The sequence below is a fragment of the Hevea brasiliensis genome, chromosome 16, assembly GCF_030052815.1.
Source record: "Hevea brasiliensis isolate MT/VB/25A 57/8 chromosome 16, ASM3005281v1, whole genome shotgun sequence".
In the NCBI taxonomy this organism is placed as follows: Eukaryota; Viridiplantae; Streptophyta; class Magnoliopsida; order Malpighiales; family Euphorbiaceae; genus Hevea; species Hevea brasiliensis.
Genome location: NC_079508.1, coordinates 63,328,248 through 63,354,973, shown reverse-complemented (window position 1 = coordinate 63,354,973; position 26,726 = coordinate 63,328,248). Strand labels below are relative to the sequence as shown.

The 26,726-nt window shown below is 35.7% G+C and overlaps 2 protein-coding genes across 3 annotated transcripts; both read left to right on the top strand.

Moving 5' to 3' along the window:
• Window positions 1–195: 195 nt before the first annotated feature.
• LOC110671606 (protein FLX-like 2) lies at window positions 196–7,575 on the top strand. The gene is made up of 5 exons (XM_021834107.2): window positions 196–352; window positions 1,445–2,025; window positions 2,246–2,391; window positions 2,480–2,589; window positions 6,752–7,575. Exons 2-5 carry the CDS (start codon window positions 1,466–1,468, stop codon window positions 7,307–7,309), a joined length of 1,374 nt encoding a protein of 457 aa, XP_021689799.2. The 5' UTR covers window positions 196–352; window positions 1,445–1,465; the 3' UTR covers window positions 7,310–7,575.
• Window positions 7,576–8,274: 699 nt separating this feature from the next.
• Window positions 8,275–14,426, top strand: LOC110671565 (uncharacterized). 2 transcript variants are annotated; one of them, XM_058137681.1, is made up of 8 exons: window positions 8,275–8,416; window positions 8,557–8,681; window positions 8,862–8,995; window positions 9,530–9,710; window positions 10,157–10,303; window positions 11,253–11,906; window positions 12,974–13,153; window positions 13,925–14,426. In XM_058137681.1, the coding sequence occupies exons 2-8, from the start codon at window positions 8,559–8,561 to the stop codon at window positions 14,099–14,101; spliced, it is 1,596 nt and encodes a 531-aa protein (XP_057993664.1). In that variant the 5' UTR covers window positions 8,275–8,416; window positions 8,557–8,558; the 3' UTR covers window positions 14,102–14,426. The 2 variants fall into 2 exon arrangements, with proteins under 2 accessions (XP_057993664.1, XP_057993663.1); XM_058137680.1 differs by having other exon boundaries at window positions 8,322–8,476.
• The last annotated feature ends 12,300 nt before the right edge of the window (window positions 14,427–26,726 follow it).

Here is a 26,726-nt window from a genome sequence, read left to right as displayed (position 1 = left end):
AAATAATTTTTAATAATTTATTTAAAGTAATATATATATTTTTTCTAAATATAAACTCTAACAGTAAAAATATACTACCATGACCTAAAGAAAACCAAAATCCAACATTTTCTTAATAAGTTACAAAATTTTTTGAGAAATATTTATTTTTAATATATATTTTAACTTTTGTTGGTATAGAACAAAAAAAAAAAAAGGGTCACACATCAATAGAGGAAACGACAGCGTTTAATTGCTCTAGAATTTTCACCTTCGATAAGGTGTTCACGACAGGACAGGGAATTTTCCTCTGTTACCATAATCGTTCGTGCTGTTTCACCGTCAAGGACTCCGCTGTAGCTTGTCCGTCCAGGTGAGCCGGAAACCACCTCCACTACTTTGCTTCTTATTCAATTTTTATTTTTATTTTTGAAAATATGTTCATTTCAAAACTATACAATCATTTCCTCTAATTATTGCCTTTCTCCTTTGCTTTTTCTTTATACTTTTTGTTCTAGGGTTTAGTTTGAATTTTTTATCATAAATTTTAGTGGCTAATTAGCCATATCCTTGTTCAATTTCAATTCAAAAGATGAACCGCAGGATTTTGTTGATAATTAGAATACTCTTCACTTTTTTAACATATGTGGCTTGGTCTGGTTTGTTTTGGGATTTGCTCCTGTAAAGTGTAGGGTTGCATATGCATGAATGTCATAAATGAATTTGAGTAGTCTGTGTAAGCATCGCATATTTTCATGTTTGATTCACTGTGGAAATGAAATACAATTTATGGAATATGATTTCATTTTCTTGTTTGGTGTATGGAATCCTTTTTTTTTTTTTTTTCTAATATTATTTAAAAGTGAGTGGCTTGAATTAGGTGCAAATGGCATATAATGTATTATGTATACGTTTTAAGATTGCCATGGAATTATATTGATTTATTGTAAAAATGAACTTGGCTTAAGGGACTACATTTTCATTCCCATCCCATTTGCAGAGTGAACTGAGAGTGTGACCTTACTGTATTTGTGATTCTAGAATATAATTGTTGCTATGTTGTTTTCATATTGATTTGATTTCTTTGAAAGCTTATTTGTGTGGGTATAGGACCCAGGTGCAAAATTTATCTATAAATTTCAATTGGTTGATTTGTCTTAGTTGTGATGCATGAATTGTTATCCTTCTATCTGGAAAACTGAGTCTAAATGGGATGTGTGGAAAGCAGTTATGTTATTAAGCTTATGACTTTACTTTAGTTCTCCGAGGTTTTTTTTTGTCCAATTTAATTTTGACTCCCTTCTCTTTACTGCTCTTCAACAACCAATAAACATGCAATGACATATACGCTATAGCTATACTAGAACTTCCAGCCTTCCAAGTTATAGTTTCTTTAGCAAGCTAAATCACAATAATGCTTTTTTTCTTGGTTCTTGACATCTTGTTCTTGACATTTTTCATGCAGGTAAAATATTATCTACTTTAAATGGGAAGTAAAGGTCGGATTCCACCTTCTCATCTAAGGCGTCCTCATCCTGGGTCAGGTATAGTGCACCCTGATGCATTTGTTTCTGGTGTACGCCCTCCACTTGGTCCCTATCCTCCTTTTGACATGTTACCACCCCCGGAAGTTATGGAACAAAAGCTTGCTGCACAACATGTGGAGATGCAAAGACTTGCAACAGAGAACCAGAGGCTGGCTGCCACACATAGCAACTTGAGACAGGAACTTGCTGCTGCACAGCATGAGTTGCAGATATTACATGCTCACATAGGTGCTATCAAGTCTGAAAGAGAACTACATATGAGGAGCCTTGTGGATAAAATTTCCAAGATTGAAACAGAGCTGAAGGCTGCAGAGCCTGTTAGGTCGGAGTTGCATCAGGCACGAACAGAAGCTGAGAACTTGGTTGTAGCAAGGCAGGAGCTTGTGTCGAAAGTGCGTCATTTGACTCAGGATCTTCATAGGGCCCATGCAGATGTGCTGCAGATTCCTGTTCTGATGTCTGAACTTGAAAGCCTCAGGCAGGAATATCAGCGATGCAGGTGCTGTTCAATTGTTTCTTCCAACATTACCTGGAGATTGATTTTCAAAGCTTTCATTGTACATGTTGCAGATATTCTCCATATAACTTTCCTCTCTTTTTTTTGGGCCTTTCTCCATAAAATCTATGCTGTGGTTGCCTATATTGGTTTGTTTTTAACACATTTCTTATAACTTGTTTAATTCCAATGACAAAAATGCCTTATTACTTTGGCCATGCAGGGTTTCATATGACTATGAAAAGAAATTATTCAGTGACCACCTGGAGTCACTTCAGGCCATGGAGAAGAACTATGTTACAATGTCTAGGGAAGTGGAAAAGCTTCGTTTAGAACTTACTAACACAGCTAATGCTGATATGAAAACTGGTATTTTATTGTTCCTGTTTGCTTATCTAAAGCTCATTATTTCCCTATATTTGTTTCGCATTATATGAAGTTCTTGTTTTGTGTTCAGTTGCTGGTGGGCCATATGGTGGTGCCACTGGGAACAATGAGAATGAGGCTTCTGGTCGGCCTGTTGGACAAAATATATATGAAGATAGCTATGGTGTTCCTCATGGCCAGGTGTGCCAATTTCCACATTAAATTTCTACTTTTTTCCTTGCCATTAAAAAAAAGGTTGCTTTTTTCCTTTTATATTGTAGTCCTGTTCGTTTTATGATTCACATCTGGTTTCTCAGTGAAGGTGAACTTTATACAGTATTTGCTGTAGAAAATTCAAGTCGAGTTACTTTCTTCTAGTTTCTCCAGTTACCTTAGAAAGATACAGAAAACAATAATATTAAGGCTCTTTTTGGATGAGGATGAAGGAGGGGTAAGTAACTTATGTATCCCTAAACAGAGAAAAACCTCTTATTACTTTAAAAAACCTCCTCCCAAATGAAGGCTCATGTATCCCTACTTGCAAAGAGGTGAGTTAATGGAGGGTAAGGATGAGGAAAGATAATCCTTACCCTCTTTTCTTAACCTTTCAAATTTCAATTTTTCTTACACCAGGAAGGTGAGAGTTATAAACTATTTTATTTCTTACACCCCTCAAAATTTATCCTTCCTTCACCTCTTCCCATACATGAAGAATATATATTACTTCTCTTTACCTTTCTATTAATTCACCTCTTCCTAAACATGTATTTTTTTTTTTTAATTATAACCCTCATTACTTTTTTTTACCTTCCATTAATTACTCTTCTCTTACCTCATCCAAATAGAGCCTAAAAGATGAATGAGAAATGTTCTGCCTAGTGCCCATACTTGAATGATATGAAAACATTAGTTCTATTTTCTATCATGATGCAAATGCAAGCTATTAAACACTGTCACTGTCTGAAACAGCTGCTATAGTATAGAATCTGATTTGCAGTACAAATTATCCCTTGTTTGAAGCACAAGTTCTAGAGTAAATAAGTAATCGTATAAGCTAGGATTTGACTGAACTGAACCAATTGATGTAAGAGTAGGGGGCGTGAGGCAAAATATCATCCACTAGAATTATATAAAATGCACCAGGTAATGCCTAGGAAAGATGGTGGAATCACAATGGTCTCACTTAAATGCACCAGGTAATGCCTAGGAAAGATGGTGGAGTCACAATGGTCTCACTTAAGTATCACCTCCTTAGGCAGCATTTCCTAGACATACAATTCATACAATCCTAATAGAATCAAACCACTGTTAAATACCGTCTTCCCATAAAACTATTACAGTACTAAAGATTTATGCCACGAAGGCATAGATAGACAGGAGTTGCCACCCGGGTAATAACCGGAACATATTCAGTATTTCTTCCGAGGGTCATAGATAGCAACTTACTCATTGCAAAGTTTCTACAACCGTCATTACTATAGTCCAATGTCTAGGTTGGGAATAGTGGGTACGTAGGGGGAAGTTGTTAGGCACCCTTTACGCCTGGTCTAACTTCGTTAATTCGAGTGTCAGTCCTTTACTAATGTTTCTAGAAGTCTTGTTTATTATTCCTCTATTAAACTTTATCCTAAAAATGTAATTCTAATCCTATACACACAAGTAATTTACAAAAGAGTTGTTGTTTACAAATAATTTTCATGCACAAGTAATTCTTATATATGGGGTTGCTAATTATTTAAATGATATTTACCAGATGACTAAAATTAATTTATTATTGAGAATTTAATTTACAAACAAATTCAATTTTAAATAACTCTAAGTTTTTATTTAACCTAATTAATTAATTTTTCACCAAGTTATCCTAAGGATAATTAAACTAAATTAATTATGTACATGTATAATTTATTTTAATATCACATAAGGCCCAAATAATCATAACCTAATAAAGATTTCTAACATGCAAATTTATTTTACAATTACTAAGTATTAAATTAAATTTATTTTACATACCAAGGTTAATTTAATTTACAAACAAGATTAATTTTAATTTACAAAGTATTTATTTAAATTAATTACATGCAAAAGTCAGTTAAATTAAAAATAAAGTTAATTTTAATTTACCAAATAAAAATCCTATTATTACTACAATTTCATGTCAATGGTTATTCTAGAAATTTAGGATTACTTACTTGTTAGTAATTGCAGTTGCCATTGGGGCAAGCTACCCTTAAAAAATGGTCTTCTCTTCTAGTATGACATTGATATCCCTGGCTTACTCCCGTTTAGCTCATTGTAAGCTCTACGCAAATGTCCTCTTTGGTACTTATTTTAGGGCTACTTGCCAATTTTGTTTGTAATAAAAATAAAAAAACTAAAAAAATAAAGAAATTAAAGAAAATAAGAAAATACTAATAACAATTCATATTGGATTCTAACTTTAGTCTTTTAAGGGGTTAAAATTCCTAATTAGTTACAACTATCTAAGAGTCCGGGTCTTCTAACATGATCCAAACGCTTCATAACACTTCTTGAATTAAGAGAACTCAGAAAAATAAATCAAATATCAATTAGAACTCAAGAACACACAAGAACATACATAAATATATGATTATCAGATTCTGACAGATTGACAGTAGTAAGAAATTTAATTTTTGAAAAATAGTTAGACATGCCTAAAAATCATGAAAATTTTACAGAAGACAGCCTTTTACAATATTATAAAATTCATAGATTAAATAAAACCTTAGCCAAATAATCTACACAAATTGTAAATTTTCCTAATAACAGAACGCATTAATTTTTTATAAAATTCATAACTCACTAACCATAACAGATATGAATGTGATACTAATTGAAAAAGATTCACAAGATTCCAAACATAATTTTAAACACTAGATTTATACAAAAATATTAAAAAACAAGGGAGATATGGGCTCCACAAGTCGGTATCCTGCAAATCAGATTTTACAGAAACCTTAACTTCAAACAGCCATAAATTATAAAATATTAAAACTTTTTTAGTAATTCTTGAGCCTAAAATTAATAGAATTTCATGTAGAATATGAATATAATTTTTTCAAATTTTTTACAGATTCAGAAGATAACGAAAAATAATAAAAATATGAGAGACAAAAAACTGAACATATGCATAGTTGTGTATCTCTTCAAATTAAACATGATTTATATGAATATACAAAATAAATTAAAAACAAGGAATATAGAATTAAACATTACATGGTATAGATCTTGAAAAGAAAATAAAAGAACTAATTTTCAAGAAATATTGCAAGAAAGAAAGAAGAATTAAAAGAAATTTTGACTATTTCTATATTTAAATTTTTTTTTATTTTTTTATTTTATCTTCTCCTCCTCCTTCTTTTTCTTCCCTTTTCCAGTAGGGTATTTATATGGTTTTGGGAGAGAGGTGTGATAGGGTTTGGAGTTCTAGGGTGATAAAGTTTAGATAACTTAAACAATTAGGATTGCAGAATTTGGGTGAGACTGAGATATGGATGAGGTGTTTTAACCAATAAGAAGAGATGGAAAGGGGAAGGCACCAATAGGGAGTGAGGAAGAGGTGTGGTAGGGTTTGAAGTCCTACTCTGATAAGATTCAGATAACTTGAACAACTAAGATTGAGAAATTTGGGTGAGACTGGGATATGGGTGAGGTGTTCCAACCAATAGGAAGAGAGGGAAAGTGGGTGGCACCAATAGGGAGTGAGGAAGAGAGTGGGGCCAAATGGGGCAGAGAGAGTTTGTATGGGAGAGGGATAAAGAAAAATATATTTTCTTATTTTAATTTTCAAAAAATAAATTAAATGGATCCTATTTAAAATTCCTAAGTAGGCTTTCTTAGGCCCATACGGTTCAATTAAGCTTAATTAGGTACATTTAAAAACTACACATATTAAATTTAAATAAAACAAAATTTTATTTAAATTTAATTAAATTCATTTCCCAAAAAAACATATTATTATTATTATTATTTTTTTCAAGATCATGTCACGGAATTAATAATTTAGCTCAATGCCTTCAATTATATCTTACAGTCATATAATTTTTCATCATTGGGTTTCCCACAGCCTTAATGCGCACACTCATCACAAAATAAGGGTCTACAATTGCTAATACAGATTTTGGCAATGGAACCTGGCTGACTTTGTGTTGAAGGGAAGTCTCATAATTAACTCGACTCAGCCAAGTCTTAACCCTAAATTAGTTGGAAGTCTTATAATTGTTTTACTCCCAAAAATTCTCTACTGTTATTATTTGTACTATGATGATGATTGGTTGTTATATTCTTTGTCTTTTTTCTGAAAATGTAAGTGAAAGCTGAAATTTTTTGCATCTTTTTGTATTAGGGCCATTCTGCCGTTCCTGGTAACTCTGGTGCTGGAGCTGGTGCTGCCAATGCTAATATGGTAGCTAATTCTGGTACTGGGACTCCTACTTATGCCGGAGCTCCATCTAGCTCCACAGCTCCAAAATCTGCTTATGATGCATCCAGAGTCCCTGGATATGATTCATCAAGAGGACCTGGATATGATGTATTGAGAGGAGCTGGTTATGATGCACAAAGGGGACACAATTATGATGTTCAGAGGGGACCTGGATATGATATATCAAGAGGACCTAGTTACGATGCACAAAGATTACCTGCTTATGATGCTCAGAGACTACCTGGTTATGACATCCATAGAGGACCGGCATATGATGTGCAACGAGGACCTCATTATGATGCATCCAGGGGTGCTGGCTATGATGCAGCCTCAAGAGCAGCTTCAAGAGCAACAACTGGACTGCAAGGACAAATGGTAGCGGCAAACAATATGCATTATGGGTCTACAACGCCACCAGCTCGTGCTGGAAATGGGTATGAGGCACCAGCTCGAGGTGGAAACCACCCTGTTAGGAGATGAGCACTTAGATAATGCAGTCGAAATGAAATATGAAATCTAAAGCATGTCCCTTTTGGGCATCTTTTTCATTGTTATCATTTTTATAATCTAGTTGGCCTCCTGTGGCTGCACTCATTAGTAGCAATAGTATTGCTGCATGCCTTGAGCGCCCTTTCTGCCCCTCCAAACCCCAATCCTGTTGGGTTTATGAATTTCTCAGTTGTATTCACATCACATGTTCATAACTTTCTTTCATTTCGAGTTATATTATCACACTCCTTCAGCAATTTTGCTATTCCAGCAACTTGCGTCTATGCCTGGTGTGAGATCATTAATGGAGTTGGAGGTCATCTGAATATAAATTTACTTTGACAGGAAGATTGAAGTATGATTATTTGAAATTAGTATTTTTGCTACGCCTAGTTTTTTATGTTCTGGGAGATTAAGCTGCCAGACTAATGCATGCAGGTTCAAATTGTAGTCGTAAATTTGAATATGTTTTTGAGGAGAGATTTAATTTGAATCCACCTCCCAAAATTAACCAAAAATAGATTAAAAAAAAAGTAAAAAGAGTCGAGATATGAGTTCATTGTAATTCGATTGAACAAAAGTTGATCTAGAATTGCATACTATTAAGAAAAGAGAAATTCACGCGGCTTTAGTGAATCTGATTAGCAAAATTCTTTTCATGCGAATGCTAAATCTAATACTTGAGTAATAATAAAATGAGAATGAGGCAAGGCATAGGGATTTGCTCTCATCATGAATTTCAAATTACGAATTTTAAGTTACGCTAGGCTTTAGGCCTAATTTTTATTATGAAAATTTCATAGCTAGCTTTTTTTTAACCATTCAATTTGAACCTGCTACCTTCTGGTTTTCAAGTTCAACGATTAAAACCGGTTACCTTTCGGGTCAGGCCCAAAGTACTGATTCTGAAATCCGAAACCATATTATTGTAACCCGTATCCCCCGCCAAGTCCAAGTGTTTTATAAGAAATTCAAAAATTTTTATTTCCCGGCAAAGCCTCGCTGCAATTGAAGAAGAGAACGATTCGTTCCACATCGTCTTCCATCTTGCACCATCCTATCCAAGAATATAGTTCAAATTGGCGCAGCGATTGAAGTGTGAGTAGATACTTGGATTCCATCTCCTGGTCTGGGTTTGATTTTGAGCTCCCACGATTGGTACTCTTTTTTTTTTTTTGTGCAGATTTTTATTTATTTATTTATTTTTTTAATTTGATATGTGGATTATTCCATTCAAGGTATGGAAACTGTGGTAGCAACTGTTAGTGGCTACCATGGCTTGGACCGGTTCAACCTCATCAAGCTGATATCTCAGTCTGGTGCCAGTTTTGTAGGTTCAATCTCAAGAGCTACTACACACTTGGTAGGTTTTCTACCTCTGAATCTCAATTATTTTCAATACAAGTTTTAGGGCTCATTTAGTGGCCATGATAATTTTAGAAATGTGAAAACCAGAAACATGATACCTACTAATGGGTCTTGGGTTTTGCTGTTTGATTTTGGATCTTTTAATCGGCTCTTTGTGTTTTATTTGGATCATCAGGTGTGTTGGAAATTTGAGGGAAGAAAATATGACCTTGCCAAGAAGTTTAAAACAATTATAGTTAATCATCAGTGGGTTGTAGATTGCATAAAGCAAGCGAAGCGTGTTCTAGAGCAACCTTACATGCTGCAAAGGTGTATATGCTACATTTGTTGTGAATCTGTTCTGTGTATTCAACTTGCTAGGCATAATTTCTGAAATATATATTATTTAACAATCAAATGTGAGCACGTGGTAGAACAGTTTCGCTTATACATCTCTGTTGTCAGATTGAATTCTTCATGCAATCAAATGTGCCGCTATCACTCATTGGATTGTAATAGATTATGATGTCTTTTTTTTTTTTTTTCCTGTTAGGGAAAATAAAAAACCACAAACAAGATACAAATTCTACTTTAGATACATTTTTTATACTCCACGAACCAAGTGAAATGCTGCAGTAATGCGGAAAATTTATCACTTCCGTAACTCGAAGGCCTGTATACTTATAGATTATATGGAGTCATGAGTGTGATAGTGATATTTTTTGCTGAAATTTTGAATATTTATGATTGAAATTGTTTTTACTCTCCCAACCCCAGCAAGCAGCTGAAAACTTGATTTATCTATTATTTTTGGGATTGCTTATGTGCTCTTGGACTTGCACTAATAGTTCTACATTTTTTCAGTGGAAAAGAAGTGGGGCCTTTATTGCTGGAGGTCCCAATTACTGACAAGGTTGGATTCTTGAACAAAAACCGTGAGGCACTGGCTGACAAATCCAACATTTCTGAAGACTCTGAAAGACTAATAAATGGCATGGGCTGTGGGGATTCTGGCCCTTGGACTAGTTCTCTTTTGTTGGATGAGGTAATTGTTAAACCTCTCTCTCATATATGCACATAAACAAACAAACATGTGCACACAATCATATAATACTTCTCTGACTGAAAATAGCTACAAAATTCTAACTGATGATGTCAAATGATAGTGCCATCTTCATTAAATGTTTGAATTAATAAATTATATTATTGCATAGATGGCCTCTCTATTGATATAATGAATTGATGGCAAAGGGGAAAAACATGACAGAAAAAAGGTGCATTCTTTGATATCAAAGTTAATATTTTACATTTCTGAAGTTCAGGAGCATATAGGATTTTGCAGCTTGAGAACCGTATCTGCACTTTATTTTGGAAATCCTACCTTTAAAGCGCTGGCATATGCTTTTTGTTGGTAGTATGATTTAGTGAATTCAGTTTTGTTGTTGAGGATTTGAGTCAACATTTATCTTATTCCTTGTCATTTAATTGCAGAATTTGTTTCCTGAGGTCAATAAAAAAAAGACTAGTGCGTCAAAATCAAAGCCGAATCAGGTAAACAAATCTTCAAAGCAGGAACGCAGGTCAAGTGGCAGATACTGTTTTCAGGACCCTCCTTTATCTGGTCTAGTTACGTTGGAGGTATTTGAATTATATTTTAATTCATGTGCTCATTACATTTTTTAGACAAATTTATTGCAGCTGCTATAGAGTTCTTGATGCACTCTTGTTATCGCAAGTGTAAAACAGAATATGAGAGAATGAAAAACTGACTTCCACTCATATGGCTATATACAATACACTTAGCATGCGTGAGCTTCAACTGGTGTAACAACTTGTAACCGTCCAGCACCAGCTCAGCTATAGCATAACTGCCTAACTAAAACAACAGCTTTTCTAACAGTTTTCTCCTGCCAATATAATTTATCTATAGCATAACTGCCTAACTAAAACAACAGCTTTTCTAACAGTTTTCTCCTGCCAATATAATTTATCTATGTCCTACAAGGCAACAACTCTTATTTTGCCAATTTCTGGATTTCAATATTGTGTAAACTCTATAAGTTTTGAGTTCAAGTCTTAGTTACTTTGGGTAGACAACATTCTCCTAACCCTAACAAATCGAGGGAGCCTTGTGCACTAGCAAAACCCCTTTTTAATGTTCATTAGAGGAAATTGAACTATGTTATAAAGAATAAATAATCAAACTTCATATGGTACATATAATCTAGCAATAGATTTCTCTTATGTTAAATTAAATGAAACTATGCACATTTATGTTTTCTTAATATGTAAGTAAAATTACTTTTTAAAATACCTCTTTATTAGTTATCCTGCTTTTATGCTGTCAGTTTTATGAAAATATCTGTCCAGTTATTTCCTGTTTCAATAATTCATGCTAGACAATTTTCTCATTCTTCTAAACTTAGTATTGTTGATTGCTTTAACTGTTCTCCATTATGTTATCTTTAAAAAAATATATATATATATATTTTTTTTCTCTTTTATAAGCTTCTTTTTCTCAAACTTTACTTCCTTGAGCCCTTTACCCAAAAGGAATTGAAGAAAATTTTCTTTTTCCCTTGAAAAGCATGAAGGGCCTGTGAGAGACAAAGGGAAGATTCTGGGGCATGAAGAGCCAAGTTCTTGTTCTGACAAGCAATCAATGAGGGGAAAAAGGAAGACTTCTGATAATATTGGAAGCACGTCTTTTGCTGAATCTTCTCGTATTGGACGGAGGCTTGTGAAGAAAAATGTTAGCATAGACAAGATGGAGAATGTGCCTTTAGATTTTGATCAAGAGTGCTTCCCAATTAGACTTCATAATGAGAACAGTAAAACTGCAGCTCTTTCTGAAAATGAAGATTGTGAAAGGAATGTTAATTCATTTAAAGCTGGAAGAACATCTGATGATGCCTTGAATGAAGGCAGGGCTTCTACATTTGAATCTTTTGATGATATTGAGGAGATAAGAGATTGGAATCATGTACCTGCTTCAAAGGATTCACTTTCATATCCTGAGGAGGCACAGACTGTACTAGAAAGACCAGATGATTGCCCTTCCTTTGAGAACTTTGATGGCAGCAACAAGGATGTGAGTCAGTCAGAATCCATAACCAGATTACCTACTTCATTGGAATTATCCTGTGTTATTTGTTGGACAGAATTTAGTTCAACCAGGGGTGTTTTGCCATGTGGACATCGATTTTGTTATTCATGTATCCAAAACTGGGCTGATCATTTGGTATGTATTCTCCCCTTGTTTGTTTTATGCCTGTTTCTTCTTTCATAAACTTATCTTTCTTATCGTGCGTGGAAAATATTCATTTCAATAGAATAGAGTTATTGCCAAAGTGGTTTAAAATGATAATTTTCATTTTCTTTCTCATGTATAAAATTCTTAAAACTTTCCATGTACTTGCATTATTGTGGGCTTATCCTTTTTCGGTTATAGATATTTTTTTCTGTTGTATGCAAGTCTTTCCTTTTCTGGGTATTGTTATTCCTCTCTGTTTTCTTTCTTCCTCTTTTCCTTCATATTCATCTCTGAAAACTTTCAGATTTAGGAGTTGTAAATGAGTACTTTTGACTTTTTTTTTTTTGCCTGATTTAACATTTCATTTTACTCGCTTTGTCCCTTTTTTTTCATGTTGGTAAAAGGCCTTTGAAAGTTCAAATTATTCCTCATTTGTTCTTAAGAATACTTGGTTTCATAGAAGACATTTAAGTTGAATCATGCAAGGCAAACTATTCAGTTCTGCCATCACTTGTTTTCTTCTTCCTTTTTCTGTTTCCCGTTTCTCCTGAAAGCCCAAATTTTTTGTGTACCATCTCAGTCCTTGCTTTTCAAGGGAGTTCTTTGTCATCTGAAAGTACAAGTTGCCTAATGGATGCAAATTCTGCAAAATGGTTTTTAGATTATATTTGTGAACTGTCTTTGAGCATTTTAGATCATGAGCGAAACTTCAGGTACACCACTGCTTTGTATATTGAGAAGTGAAGAAAGATTCCTTCTCTTCCTCTTATCTATGTGTCTTTTGGAAGCACAAATGGTTATGCATTCCCAATATATATATATATATTTTTTTATTAGTAGGAAACTGGTTCCATTTTAAATTGTATGAGAGCTGAAAATTCTATGCAGGTTTGCTCATTTTATTAATGTATACACTTTTTTTTGTCTCCAACATCTCAGTGTCATTTGAATTTTGATAGACTTTCAATGTGTCTTCTTTGATGTATTGCACCATTCCCTTTAGTCAATCACTGTTGTAAAGTTTCCTTCTGATCTGATGCTGATGATATATGTAGATTTCAAGTGGAAAAATTTCAAGATGTCCTTTGTGCAAGGGTAGTTTTGTAAGCATCACTAAAGTGGAGGATGCAGCAACCTCTGATCAGAAAATTTACTGTCAGACTATTCCTTGTGCCTCCTCAACAACAGATATTTTCTTATTAAATGATCAAGAAAGATGCAGATTCGGTGCTGAGGTTATATTCATTCTTTGTACTTGTCCACCTATAAGACTTTTAATTCTCATCAACTAGGGGTGAGCATTCGATTCGAACCGAACCAAACTGAATTAAATTATAAAAACCGAATTTTAAATTTTAGAAACCGAACCGAACCGAATTAAATTATAAAAACCGAATTTTAAATTTTAGAAACTGAACCGAACCAAAATGGGTGAAAAACCGAATCGAACCAAACTGCTCAATTTCGGTTCGGTTTGGTTTAAACCGATTGGTTTTGATTTTTTATTGATTTTTTAATTTAAACTTGATTTTCAAGTTATTTGGTTTAATTTTGACCTTGGTTTGAACCTAATAACTATTAATCAATAAAATTAAACAATTAATATATATATAATTAAATATAATTCATAAATTTCCCATAAAAATATATCAATTCAAAAATCGATTCAGTTTGATTTGATTCAATTTGAATATATAAATTACTATTTGGTTTGGTTTAGTTTAATTGATTTTTTTCTCTTCAAAACCGAACTGAAACGAAATAACCGAAATTTTTATAACGTAAAACCGAACCGAACTGATTGAATTTTAAAACTGAACCGATTGAACCGAATTGACTCGGTTTGGTTCGGTTTTTCGGTTTGAACCGAATTCTGCACAGCCCTATCATCAACTGCTAGTCTTACAGGCAACTTTTAGGTGTTCATTTTTTACCATGTGCTACTGGAATTTTTATCTGGATATGATGCTTGATGCTAAGTCTTTTATTTTTCTCTGGTTTAACAGTCTTCATTAGCATCAGTTTGTGGTGAATGCTGTTACCGGGAACCTGAGGATCTTCTAGTTAGCTGTCATTTCTGCCAGATTCAATATATTCATATATACTGCCTGGACCCTCCTCTGTTACCATGGAACTGCAGTCACTCTAAGGATCTCCAAAGGCTTTATTATCAAGCCAGATGATTTGTTTTGCAGGAATTCATCGCTTACACTGCAAGAATATTCATTTCTTAATCTTATACATGTAGCATTTTAGCTTCAGTGCTCCTCATGCAGCTTTAATCCGAATAAAATCACTGAATAAACGGTTCTGCTTCTCTTTGCTTTAACAGTCATTGCTAGTACCAGCTGTTGAAACTGCTCATAGCTGTTAAACCAACATTTGACTCATTAACTCTTAGTGCCTACCCTTTTTTGTGACTAAGGCAGTCATTTAGATGTTCTATATTATTCCTATTGTTGTCTTCAAAATGTCACTTTGCTTGTTTATGACATTATTCTTTTCCTCTCTATGCTTTTAAAGCAGCTTTTTGGCTTGGAAATTTTGTGCTATTGATTTATTCGTGGTATAAATATTTAATATATATGGTCCTTCAAGATGGAAAAAAAAAAGAAAGATTTTTGTTATTTGAAATGGTGACTGGAATTGATGGTTTGACAGTTTGTGCAATAATTTTTTGTTGAATTCTGAAGAATTATTGTCAAGAGTACCCGCTTTAGCAATTATAGATTTAGATTTATTTATTTATTTATTTTGGCTTTTAGGTACTCTTCATTCACAGAAAAAACTGCGCAGGTTTCTGATAAGAAGTTTGTTGTGTTGTCATTGTTTTGTTGATTCCTATGATCGTATCGTTTTTGAATTCCAGGTCTACTTTGCATTCTGATCCTATTGAAATGTAAAAATCTTGGTGCATGGCTAAGCTACGAATTTGGTTATTATTAAAGCATTCCCAAATGCTACAAAAATTCAATGTTCCCAAGTTAACGCACTCAACTTGAATTGCTTTATCACTCTTCAACTTTAGCCCAATCATAAATAATTTAGTTTGGAGATTTTACCAATACAGAACCGGAATGGAATGGAAAATTTTTGCTGCTATACTTGGTACATGATGCTTTATTTAGTCTCAGTTATATGCCAAATCAAATGCAGTTATGGATCTTGCTAGAATTATCCATGTATTACTGGCACAAATCAAAGTAGGTGTGAAGCTTTCAATTTGGTGTAATTTTAATGGTATATTTCAAAGCTGATAGCTCCTTTTATTATGCATGTTGGTAAATATTGAACAAGAAGCAAATTAAAACATAATATGTAATTTTTTATATCACAATTGTAATAAATGTAATTGTCAACCAAAAAATCCTAGAACGTTGTAAAATCTTGCGCTCCAGATTTCATGTTTAAACCAGGTTCCTTATCTAGTTAATTAAGGCTAATAGACATATGTATATGTTCTCTTTTGGTGCTAATGTTGGTGAAATCCCAAATTAATTATTGTCAAGTGGACTTAAGTATCAAAGTAATTTAGTGAGTCATGTCGGCTTCATCAGACATTATTGGACTTATTAAAATTTAAGGAAAACTTTAATGACCATAATTTTTGTTAGCCCATGGTGCACTGTAGAACTAGCTTGAAAATTTGTGCTCATTTTTTTGCCCCTTTAATTGATTATAATTTGCACATTGCAAACTAGTGCCCAAATGATGTTGCAATATCGATATTATGTTAGTGGGGCCTTGTTAAAGAATCATTGCGAACTTGAACTCGTTAGATAGATGGATATACAGGGTGGGGACTGGGGACTCTTAATTGTTGGATTTATAAGGCCATCCCATTTTGTCATCCCATCATCCTTGTCCTGAATCCGGACTTTTCGAATTACATTTCCTTTGCATCCTTTATGAAAATACTGTGATTTTCATTTTATATACTAGTAGAAAGGGTGATTTGAACTAACGTTATATTTGATGCCAACTAGATAATATGGCGGTGAAGATATGACCTTTGGATATTTTGATATACATAAGATCATTAATAAAAGTATCCCTCGGTACTTTTCTTGCAATTTGCATTTACATTAGATGTCTATTTATTTTATTATTCACCGTTGGGAACTTCTAATTATGGGTCTCAATGTGGAAAGTTATCTTACCAAGTTCTCTTTTTTCTTCCCACATTTCATCATTCATTCTAGGAAAAAAATTAGATGGATAGAATTGTCCTATACCCCCTCTCATATGAGTTATAATTCTCAATCCTGTACTTCCTTTTCATGTGAATTGTAAATTCTAATTTGCTGGGATTTATATGCTTGTGAAAGAGATGGAGCGTAGGACTGTTCTATGTAACAATTCCTCGATAGTTTTTCTGCTTCTAAATCGAGTTTCGGTTGTTTGCTTCTGCCTTTACGGCAGGCTGTCATTAGAACAATGTGATCATATGTTTAGTGGCTCTTAACACAATAGTCTAATTTATTCTGACATACTGCTTGGTCTAATCAGACAATAGACAAAGCTACCATGTTAACCAAATAGAAATTATAAAACAAAAAGTTATTGCACAAACATTTATGAACCATTCAACATGTTATAGAGATGATAAATAGCCATTACCAATGATGAAAGATTGCGACTTTGATTTTGCTTTTCAATTTTAATTCTAGTCAATTGGGTTCTCACAACAGAGACAAAGGTCCTGAATCAACGTCTACACTACATATGCAATTTTAGTTTTTGTTTTCTTGTGTAATTAGACAGCACATGCAGATTCTAACCGCTGTGTCTAAGAAAAACAATTAAATTAAGATTTTTTTTTAATTGATGAACCCCTATTTTCGGTGCCATATATCTTTATGTGTGGACACTTTTGCTGTCTAAAATAAATAGTGGGAATGGATGTGAGCTTACTTTTTTTGTGGATTTTAAATATTTGGAGCCTTTTAACCCTTGAAGTCCACAATAAGGTCTTCATTTTCATGTGCAAACAGGTGCCACATCAGTACCTACTTTCCAGGTCTTATGCACAGATTCTCAGCCTTCTATTTGCCATCTTTTACTTCTTTTTTCCCTTGTTTTTGGTATGGGAGGGCCTTAGTCATATGGGCTCCTTTTTCTTCTTTAGTTCTCTATTACTGCCTTTTTTTTTTATTATTTAAATTCTATTATTCGTCACTCTCCTTATCAAGTTAGCGTAGCACCCCAGTGAAAGTATCGCCAGCAAGAACTATTTAGGCAAAACCTCATCTTCATATGACTTTATTACAGCATACGGGGACAAAAGCATTTCTTGATTAAAGTAAGATGATCCATACGGGAAAGTAAACAGATAATTGTAGGTCAGCGCCTCAATGTTCTGGGAATTGACTATAATGTGAGATCTCTTTCACATTTTTTCTTTTGCCCTGTGAGATTTCTTTTACGTCGAGATCAAGCATAGTCATATCTATAGAATTTTCGTTTCAAGTTCCTTCGAAAATATTGGGTCTACCCTCCAAAAAAAAAATTATAGGGTTTATTACAATCCCAATTTGATTTGAATGTAAACCAATTTACTATTTACAATCTCAAATTTTAGTATCTAGGAAATTCTTTGAGTCTTGAATATCCTCAAAGGAATAACGTAAAAGCTACTGTAAAATTTTGGACGTTCCATTAAGTATTCAGTGATCAAATTTATGCTGGGTCTAGGGTGGGATTTTGTAGAGGGGGAGAACGAGATGACAAACTTTTGGTAGAGCATGTAAACTTTACATGATCACAAGTCATTCTTTATTTATTTATTTTTTGGCAACTTTGATTCTGAAAAGCAAAGTTCGGAAGTATATCCTTCTAGTTCATCAATCTCTTTTGCATGTACCTTGAGGATTGTGAAATGGTTATGATCGGAGAAAAGAAAGCATTTAGGCATAAAACAGTTACTTTGAAAGGAAAATAAAATAAGACTTTGTGACTTATTTTACTATGAAATAATGACAGTCAGTTGCATGGTATTTGCCAATATATTATTAATAAGGAAACTAACAAAAATAAAATTCCTCTTCCTTTAACAATAGCCATACGAAGGAGGTATCTACATTTTATGTCCTTGAAAGTATAATACGAGTGATAATAATTTCCTAGCATGTTCCATAATTCTATATATTGTTATTTTCCCAGTGATTTAAGTTAGGAAAATTTAGCTTGACCATTTTGTAAATTTAAAAGAAGGAAGGTAAAAATTAAAGAGAGAGAGAGAGAGAGAAAGAAACTGAAAAAAAGAAAGAGATATACACCATATATTCTTGATATGGTAAGGCAACTAAGGGCCAAATAACTATTGTATCATATAAACCACGGTTGATGAAGCATTAAAACAGGGTATTACCCCCTGTTACTTACTGCTTCAACTGATTTTGTTTATTCAGAACACTCAAAAAGCATAAGTCCTGCTCTTTGGAGAATCCGCAATTTTCAAGGTTTCTTCAATGAGCTTCCTAGCCTTCCTGCTTCTTATCTCAATTCTCATACTTTCACTTTTGTCCATCTTATCATATGGTTTCTTCATCTTCAGAGACCTTATCTTTGATTTTAAGGTCACCACCAACCTCTCCAATCCCATCATCACCATGTTCAAAGCCTGTAAAAAGAATATAAACGAGTCGAAATTAGTAACTGGTAGGCAAAGCTAAATCTTAGAAAGAAAAGAGCTTTTGTGAGTTGGGGGGCTGTGAGAGAAGAGAAGCAAGAGACAGAAACCTTATGGCAGATTGAGAGTGAGAAATGAAAGTGTTAGAAAAGAAGAGAAGTTGAAGTTGAGATGCAAGTTAGGACTTTTATGGAGCTTCTTATTACAGAGTTGGAGTTGGAGGAAGAGCAGCCAAGAAAGAGAAGAGTTGGGGAGAGAGGAGAAGAAAATAAGAGAGATGATATGAATGAATTGAACGGCTGCAAGTCACATTGAAAGCATTAAAATCTTGGAAGTTGGATGGCAGACCACGCAACGGTTAGGAGCTAAGCCTCTCTGACCTTCTGTGGAGAATACTAGTTTAATTCTATTCTCTACATATGGTACAATCATGATTTTTTTATTCCATAAATGCCCTCTAGAAATAATTATTTTATGTGGATTTTTATTTATTTTATTTGAAGCCTCTAGGTAAACGTAGCCATCCCAGTTTCCGTAGAGAGGTATTGTTTTATGAAATGCGAAATTGCTTTGCTCTCTAATTATTGTGGATATTATTGTAATTGCTGGTTTTTTCTATTTTTATTCATGAAGGAAAATTCAAGTATTTAACGCTTTGTGGGTATAGGTATATGTAAAAAATAATGAATTTTAATTTAGTGGTAATAAAATTATTTCTATTATTATGAGATTAAAATTTTAATTAAAATGAATTATATTAAAATAATAAATCACTTAAAATAAAGTTATTATTTCTTTTTATGATGCTATTTTAATAAGTGTCTGTTGCATGACTCTTGAGTAATTTTTCAATTAAAGTAATTAATGGTCTTTATAAATTTGTGAATTCAATATGTACAACTTGTATGCTATATAAATTCCCTTATTTATGGGCAAAAAAAAAAAAAAAGAGACTATTGAAATGTCAAGGGGAAACACTTTCTTCTGTGTTCCAACTTTCCGTTGGTGGATGCTGATGAGTTGGAGAGAAAAACAAAGCGATATTACATCATCAGTTCAGTATCCTAGAGAATGAGTTATTATCTATTTGTTTATTGAATTTTCTTTTTCTAACGAAAATTATTAGCCAAGTTTTTTTTTTCCAAAGTGAAGAATATTGTCTTTCCTTGTGGATTGTTGACTTCACTTGCTATTATCTTATTCAATTATCTCTATATTGTTTATTTATGTATTATTTTATATATATTATTAAATTATTAATTTAATAATTAAATAAGTTAAGGGTAGCTTGCAATTTTCTCTCACAATTCAGAATATGCTTGACATTATACTGTTTTCCATAGTCTCAAATCTCTAAGATCATTTGGATTTGGAGATTTGGCAAAGCCGCAAAGGATTAGCGAGGTACGTGACAACTTTCTTGTTGGCTTGGCTAGGGGTTAGGATTAATAGGGTTATTAGAATGTATGATGTCGCAAGGTATTTTGCGGTCGTCCGGACGGAGCTATTCATCGAAGTGGGAAAAGCGAGGAGTCGCTACTCTAATTTTGAAGAAAATTAAAGAAAACCATTTTGTGAAAATAAATCAAAAGGAAACCACTTCAAAAGAGAAAAAAAAAAAAAAAAAAGAGATTCTAAGTTCAGGGTTCGTATACGGGCGGGGAAGGTGTTAAGGGAAGGTGTTAGGCATCCCGCCTCGTCCCTCAACGAGAGTGAACAAATTTAATGTTATGTTCTTTATAAATTAAAAAGATAATTAGAGGGTTGGGATAGGGATGATGTTAATCCTTTGTGCATAATAAAGGAGTGTTCGATATTTCACTTATTTTAGGTTGCCCAAGAACACGAGTTCGTGAGATGGCCCTTTAGTGTATAGGTGTTAAATAAAGTTATCTTGTATATTGGAGTTGTATTATTTTAATTTTGATTTCGTTAAGAGAGATTGGATAAGAAGTTTCTTGTCACGACCCAACCTATGGGCCGGACCGGCACTAGAGCCTGGGCCAGCCTAAAGCCCCCGAGGCCCGTAGTAAGCCTAACTATTCCTTAACCCAACTCTAAGGCCCATTTAGGCCCAATTTCAAGAATTCAACCAGACAGAGTCCGACCATAAAATGGACCTTTCAACGGGGAGTTTTTGACTCACCCGACCTGTAAACTTATTATTTTATGCATGTTGATGGACTGGATGAGGGAGCTGAGCTCCCATTTATTTTTATGTTGTATGAGTATGTGGAGGGTGAGCTGAGCTCCCCAATTGATTATATATTGTGTTTATAGGTCGGGTGAGTAAAAAACTCTCCGTTGAAAGGTCTATTTTATGGTCGGACTCTGTCCGGTTGAATTCTTGAAATTGGGTCTAAATGGGCCTTAAAGTTGAGTTAAGAAATAGTTAGGCTTACTACGGGCCTCGGGGGCTTTAGGCTGGCCCAGGTCCTAGTGCCGGTCCGGCCCATAGGTTGGGTCGTGACATTTCTACCGATCTCTAGATATGTTTTATTAAGAGTTTTAGGTGGGAGATTTCATATAAGAACTCTCCTCCGATCTCCACATATTTTATTGAGGTTTTGGTTGAGAAATGGGTAAGAACTCTCCCCCGATCTCTTAGAGTGTTCGGTTTAAAAATTTAAATGAAGGATTTCGGATAAGAACTCTCCTCATATCTCTGTGTTTTATTTAAATGAGAATCAGATAAGAACTCTCCCCCGATCTCTTAAAGTATTCGGTTCAAAATTTAAATGAAGGATCTCGGATAAGAACTCTCCTCCGATCTCTGTATTTTAATTAAACGAGAATCAGATAAGAACTCTCCCCCGATCTCTTAGAGTGTTCGGTTCAAAATTTAAATGAAGGATTTCGGATAAGAACTCTCCTCCGATCTCCGTATTTTAATTAAATGAGAATCAGGTAAGAACTCTTTTCCTATCTCTTAGAGTGTTCGGTTCAAAATTTAAATGAAGGATCTCGGATAAGAACTCTCCTCCGATCTCCGTATTTTAATTAAATGAGAATCAGGTAAGAACTCTCCCCCGATCTCTTAGAGTGTTTGGTTCAAAATTTAAATGAAGGATCTCGGATAAAAACTCTCCTCCGATCTCCGTATTTTAATTAAATGAGAATCAGGTAAGAACTCTCCCCCGATCTCTTAGAGTGTTCGTGATATAAGATCGAACTTTTCACCGATTTCCTAGGTGATTACCTTGTCAGAACTCTTTGGCCAGCTATATCCGATCTCTTTCGGTTACTAATCTGGGATCTGATCTTTTCTCGATTCTCGCTCTATTATGCTATCTCCTGGACTCGTTTAGTAACCTGACCTCATAACTTTTTCTCTGAGCTACTATTCAACCTTTGGTTATTTTTATTTGTTCAAAAAAAACTTTCACGTTAAGATACTTCTACCAATATTTTATTAAGTTATCTACAAGTTGCCCACAACCAGAACATTTATTTTCAAAGGAAATGAAAGCTAAAGAGAAATAAATAAGGTTCACGGACGAATAGAAGAAGTAAACATCAGGAAATAACTATTGGCCTGAATAATTTACATTGGGATTTTAGTGCTACTGAACTTAATGGAAATTTGAAAAATAAAAACAAATAAACTGAAACACGAGAATCCAGCGAAACAATAGTTTAGACACTTACCTGTGGGAGGTTGAGACTCTTGAGCTAACTCTAGTGTCCATGAATCTTGTAGAGGTGGAAATCGATGGCCAAAAGACTAAAACTTACTCGAAATAACAGGAACCAGGTCAGAATGCAGTTGAGCCGAAGCGACAGTAATCGGGTCGGAATGAGATTAAGCTTGGAGAATAATATGTTGGTATTAGGGTGATGAAGATGAAACCGAACAAAAAAATGGTATCACAGAGTAATGAACAGACTGAAAATGAAGATTTTCAGGGTCCAAGACTCCTTCAATGGAGATACTTAAGAAAACTAGTTTCTAAAGTTTCCCGAAAGCTCAGAATGGCAAAGTAGCAAGACTGAATTAGATTTCAGAGCCTTTCCACTATAATCACCACCACCTTTTCTTGCCCGTCCCTTCTACAGTATTGCATGCAGGTATTTATAGGGAACGGGTGCTTCTAATGAAGGGTTAGGATCTCTCCTGTGGAGACGGAAGGTCTAGATTTCAAAGGACATGATCCGATGTCTGAGAATTAAAGAGAATCAAAATGGACAAGTGGGATTCTATCCAGAATATCCGTCCTTTCTCTTTCTAATTCAACGGCTCAGGGTCTTACCTTACAAGATGGATCCGAGGGCTGAGAATGAAAAGTGCCAAACCTGTCGTATGCTTTTGATCCAAGGGCTCCGGGTTCATCCTTGCAAGTATAATCAACAGTGGAGATTGTGATGTACAGAATTGCCATAACTGTTTTTTGCGTCTATCAGCAATGTGGGCGATTCTGCAAATGAGGCGTGTGGTGAAGATTTGCTCACGCCTGCAACGCTTTAACTACCTCGGTTCTGATTATGTAGAGAGTTATTGGAAGTTATCTCATCCTCTCCGTGCTTTCCGATCTCTATTCCTTCCGATCTCTCTATTATGACCCTCTTCTTTTCCAATCTTTCTCATATCGGGTCCCTCATCGCTTTTCGATCTCTCTCATTCTAGAACTTTCCTCTTTATCCGATTTGCCTAAGTCAAAGCAATTAATTCTTCGGTTACCGATGCATCCGCTTTGGTTTCTGTATGCAACAAATGCTCAGGCCCTATATATATGCACCAGCGAAAAAAACTCCTCCACACTTCACTTCTCCTCTTTCCATTTCTCCATTTCTCCTGTTCTAGCTTATCCGGTGACAATTCCGATCATGGTGACTGCTTTTGATCTTTTTCCGACTATTTTCTTTGCTCATCGACTGAAAATTTTCGATCCCGGTGATCGGAGAAACATGGGAACAATATTTGATGACAGTGAAGGAACCGGACTAATTTACCGATCAGGATCGAAAACGATGATCGTGCCGATCTCGAATCGGTCCACCAGTATAATTGGTGGGCCGATCTCGGGCAAGAGTACTACTAATTTCAATCTTAATGTCGGTGACCGCCTCTTGAAGTTCATTTGGCTCCTCACTACATCAAGCATCCCAACTGCAGCTCGATTCTGGTCGATGACATCGACGATGACTCCACTCACCATCATGAGAGTCATAGTCACCCCATCTGAGCTACACATCTATCCGATGCCTATGGCTGGTTTCTGATCAAACACATCTTTTGATTCAGCCACAAGACTAAGCTTTAACATAGGTCCTTACTAGGTAGGATGTAGTGCCGATCTTTAGAGATCGCCCAAATGATGTAATCTGACATTTAAAGGTTCTCTTAATGACCTAAATGATGTAATCTGATCTCTTGAGATCGCCTAAATGATGTAATCTGACCTTTTGGAAATGAAATGAAATTTTATTTGAAGGTTATTATTTAATTATTGCATTGGTTGTTTTTTCGATCTCTGATGTGCATATCCGATCTGATCTTTAACTAAATCGTCATTAGCCGATCTACGGCTCTGAAAATTCGCACAATCTGATAACCCTAGTTAGCCGATCTCATTTTATTCGATTTTATTATTGTGTTTCTGGAACCTTCCCCCGACGTGTCAGGAAAACGGGTCAATTCCGATAACCGAAGTGCTGCTTGGGACTTCGTGAGCATTAAATGCTCAGACGGGTATAAATAGGAGGAGGGTCAATCAGTTGCTCCCTTATGTCATTTTCAGCACTTTGCTAGCAATTTCAACATTCTCTCATTTCTTCAAGTATTTTTGGCACCGATCACATTCCTGTAAGGGTTTTGATCTTTTTCTTAGTTAAACTTCTTTGGTTTCTTTGAGAATGAGCGGCGCCGAGGGTCAGAGAGCTGCGAGCCCGTCTTCTGTCCATGTTTCGTGGACCTCGGAAGAGGGCAACGTAATTAGATCGGGTGGTCAAACCAGCATGGCCCTCGTTTCGATAACTGGTCCGGCTACCAGACCGAGGCAAGGGGCATCTTTGAGGAGAGATAACTTGCCAATTGATGAGTTGCCTTCAGTCTTGAGAGAAATCGATCTCTAATCTATAAGCTAGGAGTATAATCTGCAGATCGACTCCTTTGAACTGATCAAGTGCCATGGCGATTATCAGGCCAACCACTTCTTTGATAAGGGCGATCTCATCATGGTATATGAAGAGCAACTGAAAGCTGGGCTCCATTTTTCCTTGGACGAATTTTACAAGGCCGTCCTAAAATTCCACCATGTCTCGGTAGCCCAAGTGTATCCAAACTCCTAGCGAACTCTAATAGCCTTATGGGGCCTCTGCCGAGCTAAGGGACTGGAACCCACGGCCAAAGTCTTTGCCGAGCCACATAGGCTCGCCCGAAGCAAGGATGATGAGTTCTGGTTCTTCCAAGCTAAGCCCAATTATTCTCTCTTTACCGATCTCCCTTCTTCATTGAAGAATTGGAAGAACCGGTTCTTCATTTTGAGGAGCAAGATTCGGAACGGCTTTGAGGGCATCCCACGGAGTTGGCAACACCTGGTCGCTCCGATCCCAAAAAAGATCACCTTAAATAAGGACGAAGACGCCGTGGTGAAAGAGTTAAAGTCTCAGGCATCCACTCAGAAATTCTCTTGCTTAGACGCGGTGATGGCCGAACTGAAGTATTGGATGATGCGGCTGATCACTGACGAAGAATACGAGCTTCAGCTCTCTGACCTCGGCCCTGGTACTACCCATATCTCTGGTCTCTGAATCTTAGCGAACTCACTGACTTCTTCTTTGTGCAAGTATGGCGGGTGGCGATGCTTCCAAGGAGAGTCGCAAACGAAAGAGGGAGGTCTCTAGGAAAGTGAGGGCGATGAAGGGGGCCACCATTGCTGATGCTCAGACCCCTCGTCGTGAATCAGTAGAGGTGCCGAGCTCTCCTTCCCAATCTCAAGAGAAACCGATCTCTGAGGTAGAGGTCATCGCCCCGACTCCTCAATAAATCGAGCTTCCACCTCCCCCTCCCCCTCCGATCTCTTCCAATGTAGAAGGGAAGTCTTCTGGTCCTACGGTCAGGACGCTTTCCCGGGGCGCTCAACTTCTGATCCAATCATTGGAAAGGAATTGCTCTACAAGGGGGAATCCCAACCTGGCCAAAGTCATGGGAGCTTCTATTTGCTTCCAAGAAGATCGGAACCGGTTGGCAGAGGAGAGCATGGATGACATCTTAGCTCAGACAATGAGCTTGGGCTTAGAGGCCATTACTAATCAGCATGTACTCAGAGAGAAAGCCCATGCCTTAAAGAAGGAGATCCTTAAGGCGGTCCAAGATGCCTCAACTGCACAAGCTCAGCTCTCCTCTGCTAACGACTACATCTCCAGAATGGAAGAGCGGATGAGGCATTATGGAGAGAGGATAACGGAGGTGGAACGAGAACTTAAAAACTCCCGAGCTGGTCGATCTGCTGATCTCGATCGTTATACTGAAGACCTTCGGGCGAAGGAGGAAGAGCTCCAAGCCAAGGATGAGGAACTTCAAGCTAAGGAAAAGGAGAGCACTACGAAGGAGGCCGGGACTTATGTGAACGCCCATAATGACCTTATGGCTGAGCTGAAGAAGTGGTACCCTGAAGAGGACTTCTCCTGGATGAACGAGCTCGCCCTAGAGGCCGAAGATGAGAGCGATGAAGATCCAGAGAGAGAGAGAGATAATGAGAGAAATGATGATGTACTTAGAGAACAGGCTGGGGGAGACCCTCCAGCCGAATGACTTGTAAATTTTTATTTTGAAATGAAGTAAAGTCCTCTATTTTGTTTAATTTCTTGATGAGATCGGAAAGTACCCCAATTGTATGAGTACTTGATTTTTGAACGTATTAAAACATCAAACTTAAAAGCAACTATTAATCTAAGTATAAGAGATCGAAAAAACATTGTAAGCGAGAGATCGGACTAAGCCATGACCAAACACCGGGTATAACTTTAGAACATTAGAATTGGAAAGGCTTGACTCGAATTTTTAAGATCGGAATCATCATTAAATCGGACAGAAACCTTAACTTTATTTTAAGAAATATCTGGGACATATAAGTGAGGAACCCGATTCTAGCATTAGCTAAATGACTTTCCACAATATTGATAAAGAGAGATCAGGAGGCAAGACTGGAGGGTATGGAGACCTGAAATTGGTTTGA

Bases quoted from the DNA above. Each gene is read 5' to 3' on its own strand.
- LOC110671565 (XM_058137681.1), top strand. From the start codon at position 8,559: ATGGAAACTGTGGTAGCAACTGTTAGTGGCTACCATGGCTTGGACCGG. The intron at 10,304-11,252 runs GTATTTGAATTA...TCCCTTGAAAAG, and splicing joins CTGGTCTAGTTACGTTGGAG to CATGAAGGGCCTGTGAGAGA. The intron at 13,154-13,924 runs GTTATATTCATT...CTGGTTTAACAG, and splicing joins GATGCAGATTCGGTGCTGAG to TCTTCATTAGCATCAGTTTG.
- LOC110671606 (XM_021834107.2), top strand. From the start codon at position 1,466: ATGGGAAGTAAAGGTCGGATTCCACCTTCTCATCTAAGGCGTCCTCAT. The intron at 2,026-2,245 runs GTGCTGTTCAAT...TTGGCCATGCAG, and splicing joins CAGGAATATCAGCGATGCAG to GGTTTCATATGACTATGAAA. The intron at 2,590-6,751 runs GTGTGCCAATTT...TTTTTGTATTAG, and splicing joins ATGGTGTTCCTCATGGCCAG to GGCCATTCTGCCGTTCCTGG.